Source organism: Osmerus mordax, chromosome 17 (assembly GCF_038355195.1).
Source record: "Osmerus mordax isolate fOsmMor3 chromosome 17, fOsmMor3.pri, whole genome shotgun sequence".
Classification (NCBI taxonomy): Eukaryota; Metazoa; Chordata; class Actinopteri; order Osmeriformes; family Osmeridae; genus Osmerus; species Osmerus mordax.
The window spans coordinates 4945405-4958896 of NC_090066.1; the positions used below are offsets into that span (position 1 = coordinate 4945405).

At 44.3% G+C, this 13492-nt stretch overlaps 1 protein-coding gene across 1 annotated transcript; it reads left to right on the plus strand.

The window, feature by feature from the left end:
- Nucleotides 1-6285: 6285 nt before the first annotated feature.
- On the plus strand, nucleotides 6286-9763 carry LOC136960203 (arg8-vasotocin receptor-like). Its single transcript, XM_067254589.1, has 2 exons — nucleotides 6286-7435; nucleotides 8027-9763. The coding sequence occupies exons 1-2, from the start codon at nucleotides 6367-6369 to the stop codon at nucleotides 8308-8310; spliced, it is 1353 nt and encodes a 450-aa protein (XP_067110690.1). The 5' UTR covers nucleotides 6286-6366; the 3' UTR covers nucleotides 8311-9763.
- Nucleotides 9764-13492: the final 3729 nt, after the last annotated feature.

Below are 13492 nucleotides of genomic sequence, written 5' to 3' on the forward strand. Positions count from 1 at the left end.
GTGTGTATGTTCAACAACCAGAGGGCCAAGGTGGATGAATGTATTTCTGCTCAGTCGGCTGCTCTTACAGAAGAGGACATGGTCCACCACATCCACTCGAAACACAGTGCACTGAACTTATTCCAGCAGTCTCTTAACCTATAACTCACGTAAAATAATCCCCCCCACACCACCCCCACACATACACACACACACACACACACACAGACACACACACACACACACCCAACCCTTAACCCCACATTCTGACATACAGATTTTTAGATCTGTCCTCTCTCTGGGGATCTGGGCATCATACAACAGGAACCATGGCTGCATACGGATGATACGTTTATCTCTCTTTCAGCAGTCAGCATAATCCTGTTACAGCTTCCACACAGCAGCGAAGAACAGGCACAGGAGACTGGGCCTGTGACAGTTGAACTAGTCTCACACAAAATTACTGTCAGTGGAGACTAACAAGACAACATCAGAGAGGCGCTGAGCGAGGCTGTCAGAGGCAAAGAGACAGAGGAGGAGAGAAACAGAAGTGAGGGATGACAGAAAGAGAAAGGGTAGAAAGGCGAGCAGTCGGAGGGCAACAGTGAATCCTTGGAGGTTAAATGTCTCCCAGTTTAAATCACTGGATTTAAAGAGAGTCACAAAGCCCTTTCAATCGTCCTGCTCGGCCAGATAGAAGAGATATGGGACGGGGTCAAATCATGGAGATGGAAAGATAAAAAGGAAGCAGGAGATGAGAAAGAAAGTTCCTTTTATGAAGGAACGAAGATTGTTTGGGCTGAAAAAAAAATGGGAGAAAAAAATACATGAAAGCCTAATTATTAAACAGGAAAAGCATTCAAAGGCAATAAGAACACTTCCATCCTAGGGCAGTTCTCATGCTTGCAAGACAACATTCACGTAAAAAAGAGCTGGAGAGAGTTAAGGAACAGTTGGGTAGGTGGAAAGTGAAAAAGGTTGTCTACGGACACTGACGGCACAAACTTTAAAACACACACAGTCACTTTCATCTGAGTAGATTCGATTACACTACATTCCTATGTGGAACAAACCCCATAGAACTCCACACAACCACCACCACAACATCAAACTGAGCGGAATGACCTGCACGCTCCAATGAAACCTCTCTCTCACCGTTCCATCATGACCCAGGACAAAGTGATGAGGGATATACAATGCAGACACAGTGCATTATAATAGACTGTCACAGATGGCTTCCAACTGCATCTCCAGATGGGTCTCAGTCTGAGGCCCCTACTGCTACAGTGCCGGCATGAGAGGAATGGAGGGAAAGATGGGTGGAGAGGAACGAATGGAGTGTCTGTCTTCTCTGAGGTGTTTCTGTCATATCATCTGGACAGCATAACTCAACCTCCAGTGCTTCTGGATCAGATTATGAAGGATTTTGGAACTTGAGGAAGAGAAAAAGTCAGTCTAATGGACACAGCTTAGAGGACGTCACACCATGTCTTGATTTTGCAGGAAAGTCTATTCTTTCATTAAATAATGATGATTTGTTGCAGCAGGTCTGTCCGAGCATACGGATGTATGTGTATGGAAGGAAAGGAAGTGGAGTGGGAAGGAGGGGGGTTAATAAAGTAAATGAAGATCTGACAGGAAGCAGGGCAGATGGGTTTGGACAGCTTTCCTGCTCAGCTGACCAGCCCCCAGCCGCCTGCCTCCATGGGCCACTGCACCTCACTTCCTCTGGCGAGTCACTGAGAGACACCTGCAGCAACGCTGTTGGGCCAGTCTGCAACAGACAGAAAACAAGTGACCTGTCCCATCACATGACAGCCCTCTGAGACCTCACCACAGAAGACGTAAGATGACACTTCTGAATGTGTGTGCGTGTCTATGTGTGTGTGTGCGTGTGTGTGTGTCAAGACAGTTTCACCCCACCCATAGTCTCATCCCCTCGAGCAGTTTTCCCTCAGCTGTGTTTTCATGATCTCATATTGATGTAACGTTCCTGCTGATATCTGTGTTATACTATAATATACCGGAAGAATGTAAACCTTGCCAACCACTTGGCTGTTTAACCAATAAACCTGTTCTATTAACATCCTACTCTGCACACACACATAGACACAGACACAGACATAGACACAGATGAGGGTAGATTGTTTAGCTTAAGCCGTTCCTACAGTATGTGTGTTTGAAGTATGTACACAGTGGGCTTCCATGTGTGTAATGATTCCCCGGAGTCTTACTTAGGCTGTCACTGTTACACTAACATGGAACTGAGCCAACCCATATACGAAATTAACACATTCAAAACTCACGCACAAATACACACACACACACACATATGCACACACACAAACACACATTTAGATGTATACAGCAGACAATCGGAAAATGCACTACAGTAATACCACACTGTCATTTCCGATGACAGACAGCAAACTTGGCATGCACATTCTTCCATTCCACAGACCAAAGCATTCACACACTCACACAAAACATCACCTTCACACCAACGCTGCCTCACACATGAACCTGAGCCAATGGGTTTTCTGTATCTCTGCCTGCACCCACTCAAACTGGAGAATTAAAAGTTTGTCGTTGGGATCTTGCCAACTATTTTCCACAAATCGGAAGTTTAAACAGTGGATGAGAATTTGGAAACAGCGAGGCAGTCTCCTGTTGCTGCTTCATAGCCTGGTCAAATAGAGAGCACAGACCATCATTACTGTAAACCCACCATCTGTAAGTCGACCAGTGGATGATGTAATAAAGCCAGAACTGTCCTGTCCTCATCTCACTGATACATCACCCCCAATAAAGACACACTGGTAGATTACTGGCTCTCTCCTTTCCTCATCCCCTGCGCTCCATCTGTCCTCTGTTCCCTTCTTTCTGTACATCCTGTCTCCTCTTCCTCCTCCACCTCCTCCTCCTCCTCCTCCTCCTGCTCCTCCTGCTCCTCCTGCTCCTCCTGCTCCTCCTCCTCCTCCTGCTCCTTCTCCTCCAGCTCCTCCTGCTCCTCCTCCTCCTGCTCCTCCTGCTCCTCCTCCTCCTCCTGCTCCTCCTGCTCGTTCCGTCAGCATCCATCCATCAGACAGCCGATACACCACAGCTCTGACACACGTGGGGCTCTTCTGTTTTCTCTCCATTCCACGCTCTGATCCGTCGGTAAGGCTATCTGTTTTATTCCTCATGGGAGAGATGGTCAGACGTATATCTGGTTTCTGTTTTCACAACTTTAAACACACCTTGTAATGACTCCATCACGCACACATACACGCATACAAACCTCATTGTGACGCATCAAAAACATGCATCTGGTGAACTTCCTTTCTAGATAACTGCCATTGTTTCGTAGCATTTAGTTCAGAAACCATTCAATGTGACCTGGTGAAATGGCCTCCTTCAAGGCTGAATGAAATATGGTTTTAATATTTCTGGGGCTTTATGAATTATTGTTGTGATTGAATAAGGCCATGAGCTGACTTGAATAAAACCCACCCTTTCCTCCTCTCCAGGACTCAGCCGAGAGAACTGGAGTGTCTCCACTACCATCACACTGTATTAGACTCACAACGCACGCACACACACACACCCCAACGCACGCACACAGATACACGCACGCACACACGCACACACACACACACAGTAGTTTCAATTTGCCTTCAAACACACAACCACAGTGGAGCTAAATATGGGAATTCTCCGATCGGCCATCTTTTTTTGCACTGTTCTCTCTCACACGACCAGACGGTAATTCATTTGACACTGGCGGCCTCTCTATGAGAAATGCACTGTGCCAGACCCATACCAAACAACTGTGTCATGCTCTAAGAATCATACCATCAAACACACTGCCTGTGCCAAATCATGCCAAAAACACCCTGACACCTACTGTACAAACACATACTTATTAATCACATCATCGGGCTAGTAATCCCAAGGTTGCCAGTTCGATTCCCGGTCATGCCAACTGACGTCGTGTCCTTGGGCAAGGCACTTCACCCTACTTGCCTCGGGGGAATGTCCCTGTACTTACTGTAAGTCGCTCTGGATAAGAGCGTCTGCTAAATGACTAAATGTAAATGTAAATGTACATCATGTCACACACTGTCAACCAAAGCATGCCAAGCACACCACAGTATTTAAACATCACGGTGCAATCACAGTCCCGTTGAGTGTACGTGTGTGTTCTTTTTGTGATGATTGTGAGTCAACAAATGTTGGAAAGTGTGTGTGTACATGTTTACAGTTTGGAGTGAGTGTGTGTCTGTGTGTCTGTGTTCTGTGTTAGAGGTTTAATAGTGTACAGTAGTGTGAGTGATGTACAACCACGCCGAGAGTCAGACAGCAAGCCTTAATGACTGCATCATAAATCCATATACCATGGCAGGCCCATTACTCCGCATTGTTCTAATCTAAGTCTGCGTTACGTAACTATCCATCTGCATCTGGCCTATGCTTTTATCAGTCCTGCTCTCCTGACATGAGAAAAGCCCCATCTCTGCTTGATAGCTCTTTCTTTCCTTCTCTCTCTCTCTCTCTCTCTCTCTCTCTCTCTCTCTCTCTCTCTCTCTCTCTCTCTCTCTCTCTCTATCTCTCTCTTGGCTCCTACACGCTCTCTTTCTTCCTTTCTTGCGCACTCGCACTATCCCTCTTTCTCTCTCATTCTCTCTCCTTGTGCCCCCTACGATTCTCTGCATATATATTGGACATTAGAGTAGGTCTCAGCCTTGTAAGGCTGCGGGGACACACTAGTAATTTCATCAGCATGCGTCAGCAGAGCTGTGGAGAGGAATAAGGTGAAACTCCAAATGTCCAATCAGGATTAGAATCAGACTCAGTTTTATTGGTCATTAAGTGCATTTACACAGGTCAGGAATTTGTCAGCATTTCACTTACAAATAATCCCTCGTACCTTTTCTGTAAAAGTACCAGGGTATTGTTGGGATTCTGATTCTGAGTTTTCACCTTGGCTCCTAGTGGAACGAGATAGAAGACTGTCCCTCACATGAGCTCAGAGGACAGTGTGGGAGAGAGGGACATGCTGAGGCATGACGTATCAATTGCAGCTGTCTCTATTCTTATGAAATGCATTCTCATTTATGTCTTTGATTTATAACGGTCTGTGTCGTTGCTGTGGCAGTTCCATAGAGATGTTATGTGGTTACGTAATACAGAGAGGGGAAAGGTTATCATTGGTAGACATCACTCTCATTCTTTCCATACAAACTCCATTCCTGCAGCATGCTCCCACTCAAAAACCAACACACAAGCACATACATGCACATACAACAAACAAACTGTGGAGCTCCCATCTAAAACATAACCCAGCTTACAGTACCTCTGTAAACACAGTATTCATTGGCTTTAGATGGAGCAACCTTTTATCAGGGTGTTTGAAATTAGCAATTTGTTAATTTAATGTTTCCCATTTTTATGCCACTATTTAGTTGTTGGAGTTTTATTTAAACTCAAAGACATTATAAAACAAGTCTCGTTATGTTGGTTTCAATGTAAAAATAGCCTAACCTAGTGCATAATAATTATACATTAAACATGTTATTGTTGTAAAATAGGCATATATTAATAATATAATTTAAAGTATGTGATTTTTTTTGTTTACTTAATTTCCCTAAGTCGTATCGGTTTGTTCTACATGAACCACATAGCTGTTCTGTTGTTTTGCTGTTGTTGTTTTTGTTTTACTAAGAGGTCTACAGGGAATTGAGGAGGTAAACGGAATCTTATCTGTCTTACTTCCAGACAAACAACAAGGTATGTCCATGCAGCTAATTATCGGGAATTCCTCATATGTCCCTTGGGAAATGTGAATATTAACCTATACGGAATCCAGGAAACCCCGCTGAGTCAACTTAGACTTTGTCTGAAACGGACAAAAAGAACTATGCTAATATTCTACAGACATGCAGGCACTGCAATTATAGGGCAGAGCTAATACATAAGAGCGTTTCCAGTCAGTTCACAATCGTGCCTAAAACATCAAACATGGTATTTAAGGTCTACATTTTAAAAGTACCCGGTTGATTTAATAGACGCTACCTGTATTTGTATACTGTTTACTGGAAAGGATTGACACATTAGAAGTAGACGTGTTCTATAGGCCTCCTGTAGTGTTTCCCATGCACAGGAGACAGCTTCTGTGATTAACCCAATGCTTCTGGAGGGCGGGAGTGAAGCGGTGGGATGATCTCAGGGGGGCGAGTCTATATAAGGGGTTGGAGACAACATTGCTAAGATTTTCTGTTTCACACCATGTAGGCATACGCACAGAAGCATTATGCTGATGTGTATTTGTCTGTACGCAGAATGAGCGGTTTTACTGACATGCTGTTAAAAATACCATGAATGTAAACGAATGGCCTCAAATTGAATATGTCAACTTGTTGGAATCTCTTTTTGGTCGTTATCTTCTTTGGAGCAGGTATCGGAGTCTCCACTGAGCGCAGAGGTGCGGGAGCCATGCACTCTCCAGACATCGTACATCTCCACTCCGGGGGTACGTGCAATTTCACAAATAATAACGGGACGGTTGATTTAAATCTTACGTGTCAGCAGGATTTGGAGGTTCCCCTCAACTCCAGCACCATGCGTAACGACAGCGATCCGTTTGGAAGGAACGAGGAGGTCGCCAAAATCGAGATCACTGTCCTGAGCATAACGTTCCTTGTGGCTGTGGTGGGGAACGTCAGTGTACTACTGGCTATGTACAACTCCAGACGGAAGCCGTCTCGCATGCACCTGTTCATGAAGCACCTGAGTCTGGCCGACCTGGTGGTTGCGTTTTTCCAGGTTCTGCCGCAGCTCTGCTGGGAGATCACCTTTCGTTTCTACGGGCCAGATTTCCTGTGTCGCATCGTGAAGCACCTGCAGGTTCTGGGGATGTTTGCGTCCACGTACATGATGGTGATGATGACACTGGACCGCTATATCGCCATTTGCCACCCGCTGCAGACGCTCCACCAGCCCACGCAGCGCGCTTATATCATGATCGCCTCCACCTGGGTGTGCAGCCTGGTTCTCAGTGTGCCTCAGTACTTCATTTTCTCCCTGAGTGAGGTTATTCCTGGCTCGCAAGTTTACGACTGCTGGGGGCACTTCATTGAGCCGTGGGGCGTGCGCGCGTACATCACCTGGATCACCGTGGGAATCTTCCTCGTGCCAGTGGCAGTTCTTGTGCTGTGCTACGGCTTTATTTGTCACACAATCTGGCAGAACATCAAATACAAGACCCGCAAGAGCACGACCACGAGCACGCTAGCCGAGGCAACAAAAAAGGGCTTAATTGGGAAGAGTTCGGTTAGCAGCGTCACCACCATCTCGAGAGCCAAATTACGCACTGTAAAAATGACTTTTGTGATCGTCCTAGCTTATGTGGTATGCTGGGCTCCGTTCTTCATTGTGCAGATGTGGTCGGTGTGGGATGACAACTTCTCATGGGACGGTAAGTGAGTATTTCCATACCTGCCAACGTTCGGTTTCAGAAGCCTGCATTAGCTACATGCAAGGTTGAGAACCACCTCATTACAGTTTACCTCATTCTAAAAGAATTGCTTTGCTATTAATTTCTAAGAAAATAAGATATACAACAATGCGGGTACACATTCATGTGTTGTCGCTCCATTCGCTCTCTTGATGCTGTCCAAATGTTGCACCGTTTATAAAATGGAGAACCAAATATTAACTATTGAAGCAATAATTTACAGTGGAGTGAGTAAGCACAATCGATAGTAGGAAAGCCTGACAAATAAAATTGTCCATAGAAATGTTTATTGAAAAACTGCAAAGAACAGACACCGTTCTCAAACTAAAATAGAAACATGAAAACATAAGACGACGTGGTGTGACAAACTTGCAAATGTGCCGTAAATAATGAGACAGCGCTGAAAGAACTAGCAGTAGTCATTAAGATTCCAGTGAAGAGAGTAAATATTTAGCTGGCGGCGACCTGGTGGCATGAGAAAGACTCCCCGGAGAATACGCACTAACATCAAACTAAACTCCTTTCATTTCTTATTTCTTTCTCCGTCTCTAGATTCGGAGAACACGGCTGTCACACTCTCAGCGCTGCTGGCCTGTCTGAACAGCTGCTGTAACCCATGGATTTACATGGTATTCAGCGGCCACTTACTGTCAGACTTTGCGCATTGCCTGCCGTGCTGCCTCAGGCTGCGCCACAAGTTTGGCCATCAGGATTCGGATAGCAGCATCCGCAGAACTACGCTCCTAACCCGCGTACCTCCGCCGCGTACCACGGAGCCCTGGAGAGACTGCAACCAGGCTCCTAGAAACTGTCAGTCAATTCCGTTGCAGTCTTGACCGTAGGTGCGCTCACCGTAAACAGTGTCCATATGGTTCCATTTACGCTCCATAGCACAGCGACAGCTATCGAGAGTTTTTCTGGAGAGTCGTAATTAGAACAATATGAACTGACTTGAGTTTGTCCATCATGCGGGCTTACGTTACTGAGGGAAGGCAAGCACATCAATCCGTCATGGTGTACTGCGGGTACATTAAGTGTGGATGTGCCTGTACAATGTGGACGGCCACTGATGATCCCAGACCATTTATAGGCAGACGTGGCATCCTGGTTTATCTGGGTTCAGACACATAATTACAGACAAAGTCTCCTGTCTCCAAGACAGGGTTAGTCTAGTCCAAGTTACTGACCTGGACATGGACCCATAGGTACAACTTGTTGCCCCAATTCCTGCTTATGGATGGGTATAGTTCAGTGGTCGAGCATTTAAAGAGGTAGCAAGTGCAAATCCCATTATGTATGTTGCTTGGATGAAAGTGTCTGCTAAATACATACATCATTAGTGTTATTATGAGCTATATTGACACTCTGATCTGTCACTTTTAACATTTGATAGGTTTCATTGCTAGTGTGATTTAGTGAGGTAAAGTCTTCATTGGTGTGTCCTTGTGTTTGTGAACTCATTATTGTAGCTATTCCTAATGGCTCACACATCACGCTGTATAATAATTGCAATTGCACTTTGTATAGACCATAATGAATCATGCCACATGCCTCGAAATTAGATGACAGTGTTAATAACTTTCGTTTCTGAGACGTGCCTTGTTTCTTTAGTCAAATGAGCACAAACACGTACCCCCCCATCCCTCCTCCTCTTCCTGCAGATCCCCAAGCCCGTGTCCCAGCCTCCTTGCATTCCCCCCCCCCCCCCCCCCCCCACACGCACACACACACAGTCTTGTGTCGCTTTGCATTCTCTGAGTCTCTGTTGGTTCAATGTGTGGGACCTGTGATAAGCCTCAGACGAGTCCTCTCATGGTTGTTGATGGCAGGCTGAAGCTGAAACAGCATACAGGCAGGCTGGGCCTTTCATTCTCTATCTCATTTACATTAAAGCCATGTGTCTATAGTGAGCTGTGTGCTGTCAATGTAAATTTGTGAAAATCACATATATCAGCTTTTTGGGGTCATGAATGTGTTTTTCCTCACCTGCTGTAAATTACAAAGAATGTGATCTCAGAACCCAGAAGTCTGTTTTTCTCTCCTTCACAATTTTGATTCACGAGATTACTAAGAATGTATTCCAAATGTTTTTAAATGTGGAAGATACTGTAGGCTACAGTTCTGTCCTGTATTATTGTTTCCACACCTGCTCTGTTCAGAGGATGACACTTAGACTAAACCTAAAACAGGGAATCAGAGATTACACATGTAATCACACACTTCCATTGCATGTTTAGACAAGGGTATGTATGTGTGTGTGTCAATTCTTGAAGCGCATACACAATAAAGAGGAACATTCAATGTAGCCTCCTCTGTTCAAGTGCAACACCAGGCAGGGCAGAAAAGCACATCAGCTGTGCTGGTCAAGAATGAGCCGTGGCTCTCTTGACACTTGCATAACAGAGGAAGAATGAGCACATGATTGGTGGGGCTCAGCAGGCTTCAGACTAAAACCACATGCTGCTCTCAAAGTGGCACCTGACTGCTGCTCCATGAGAAGAGGGATGAGAAGATCCTCACCGTCTGAAGGTGGGGACGGCTGGCTCGGGATGGAGAACACTTCCCCAGGCTCGCCCTGATCTGGCTGAGAAGAGAGGAGGGAGCAAATGTGCATGAGAAGCAAACACAGCCCAATATGAGGGAGATAAGATCATATGTATATAACATAATATATAAGATAATATGAGAGATAAGAGAGGTGGACATTGACATTGCGCTCAACCTATTAAAGCATAGTCAGGTCTAAATGGCTCAAGCAGTAATTTGACAATAAGTGACCAGCACTATATCATCTATTACACACACACACACACACACGCACACACACACGCACACGCACACACACACGCACACACACACGCACACACACACGCACACACACACACACACACACAGAACGTCTTCACTAATAATACATAAACACAAACTTTTGCTCCAAAGGGAAATTAGCTGCTAGAGGCCATAAACTCAGACAGTCTAGAGAGTAATGGAGGGGACTCTCATATCTACTGTGACATAATATAATTAGTCTGGCAATTATGAAGTTCAGCAAGTTTATTCTGTCCCAGAGGCGTTGTCATACATAAAACTCTACTGGGGCACAGGCCCCTATTCATATCCCTTTTCTTTCTTTCAAGCTTGCTGCGCACAATGCACTACTAGGCTATAGAAACTCCTCTTGCTTAACCCACTATACAACAGTTCAGGGACGCAAGTTTGATATCAGCTTTGACAGGGACATCAATAGATAATGCGAGTGCGCAAAAAATCTTCGCATTTATTTGAGCGCAAATAGGCCTAATGTTTTTTTATGCTTCATGTAATATTTATTTTATGTTTTAGTCAAAATATGATGATCGGTAGGCCTATCATTTAGAAACTTTTGTTTTGGTCTTTTGTTTTGTAATGTTTTCTTAGCCTACCTCAATTCTGACTTGTGTGCCAAGTCCGACACCTGGACTTCTGTGTGCGTGCTGCAGTGGCTATTTGGCAAGCTCAGAAGAACGCGCTGACATGGAATTCTACAGGCATCAGTTTGTGTTTTCGGTTAAACTGCTTTGATTTTAAGCGCTGATTGGGATACTGCGTTTATTTTTTCCAGGATTATCAATCTAAATTAATGCACTGACTAATAAAGTAAATTGTTAAAAATCAAACTTTAGATTTTACTGGGGCACAGCAGATTTATACTGGGGCACGTGCTCCAGTAAAAAGGGTTTAATGACGCCCCTGTTCTGTCCTCTTAGACGAACAGTTTCGTGCGTGTTTGTGTGGTGTGTGTCTGGGTCAGGATTAGGGTTAGGTCACATTTGTATACCCAGAGTAAGGATCTAATTTCCCAAACTTGTCTTTTTCCAAGTTGGTGGGGCAACACATGTAAAGTACATGCACATACTGTGCTGCATTGTCAGCAGAATGGGCCGTGCTGTAGGATAAAGTCTGGTTTCAGGATAAAGTCAGGTTTCAGGATAAAGTCAGGTTTCAGGATAAAGTCAGGTTTCAGGATAACAGTAAACAGCAACTGAAGAGAGGAGGTCAAACCAGGCCGTAGTCTTAACAGGTGTCCAGTCATGGATGTGGAGAGAGAGAGAGAGCAGGGGAGAGAGGGAGAGAGAGAGATTAGTCATACATAGAGTCATACATAACAAGTTAAACTGTACGTCGGCCAAGTAGCGTCCTGGGAATGAACGGAACGTCCCTCAATGAGGCAAAGCAGGAAGAGGAAATGCATTGTTTAAGACAGGAAGTGCAAATGGTGGTAGCGATGGAGAGGCCAAGTCTTTAAAATGGAAACCCTTTCATCATAAACCTTGGGTGGAGCCACATCCTGTCCAGGAGTAAAATGGACTATATCTATACATCGGTCTCTCCTTGGCCTTTTACGGTTTACTCTGTCTCTTTCTCTCACTGTCTCCGTCTCCCATATCCCATCTCAGTCTCCCTTCTGTCAATTGCTTCCTTTTTTATTTATTTTTTACTTGTTGTTTTTTTCTTTCGTCATATTTGTTTTCCCTCATTTGGGTTGTGGAATATGTTGTAGTCTTGCAAGATTAATCAATCATCACCTAGCTCTACATAGATGAGGAAGGAGCTGTGTCCAAAACAAATACATTCCCTTAAAACTGACAAAACATTATAAAATGGACCACAAAGACGTTGGCACCAGTTTGTGAGACGCTGAATTCACTGAACATAACCAAACCTCACAAAAATGGTGCCCGTCGCTATGAACACATTTGAAATGGGATTAGGTGTGGTCAGGCCTGTGGTTAAACACAGCTTGTCAGGCATAATAGAACAAGTGGAATGGTCTTGAAAACGTCCCTTGTAAGGCTTTTGTGAAGCAAGCCAAAACAAAGTGAGCCACTGATAGTTAAGTTATTGTTTTTCCACAAAGGAAGTATTTTCTCTATCTTTGCCCAGGAGAGGTCTGTCTGCAAGATACTTAGTGGGCGGAAGTAGGAAAATTAGCCTGCAGCACCAACATCCCTCACACCAGCCTCATCCCTACCTTCTTCCGTGAGCCTTCTAACCTTAGAACAGACTAGAAAGAGATTAAGAAGTTAATGCTAAATAAATACACTATAGCTGTATTAAGAGATTAAAGTAAAGTCTGACTGGGATGCTTCATACAGATATTGACGCGCATCAGATATTTTTAATATTTTCATCTTAAAAGTAGACATTTTTGTCTTATGGGCAGATGGGATTTTTGGCAGGAGACCACTAGAGTATCACTCACACATGCTAGACACACTGCTGAAATTGAGTGTATATGTGTGTGTGTGTGTGTGTGAGACAGAGAGAGAGACAGAGAGAGAGAGAGAGAGAGAGAGGGAGAGAGAGAGAGAGAGAGAGAGAGAGAGAGAGAGAGAGAGAGAGAGAGAGAGAGAGAGAGAGAGAGAGAGAGAGAGAGAGAGAGAGGTGCGATGTGTGAGTGTAGTGCAGAACTTTCTCATGTATGTATCTGATTAATTTAAAATGTAATCAGAACCATTGATGCCTGTGGCTGGATATACTTGTATCTGCAGTCTCACTGATGCTGTTTTCACATCATCATCATCACATAACAGTTCTGCCTCTTGGATAAAATGCAACACATTTCATTGACTTGTCTACTGCTAGCATGAACACTTCTCTCTGCCTTACCACAACACCTGGCCTGTCACAAATGTACCTGTGAAAACATAAAAAGTGAGAGACGATGTGATGGAAATCTGAGAATTAATATACCCAAAGCTGTTGAAATGTATTTTGTATATTCTTTGAATCATGCCCACGTGTTCACCAATCCAGCTCTGCAAAGCACAGGACCACACGGTCCACACAGTTATGAAACAGTAACAGTCCATTACAACAATGGCTCACCATCAAAGAAACATACCCATTGGAAAAAAATGATCTTAGACTTCCATCCAGACATCACTCAGTGAGAGAGAGTACAACTTCTTTATTTATAATATCATGATTGATATGTTACCACAGTACATACAACACTTTTTTGCATAATGGACTAAG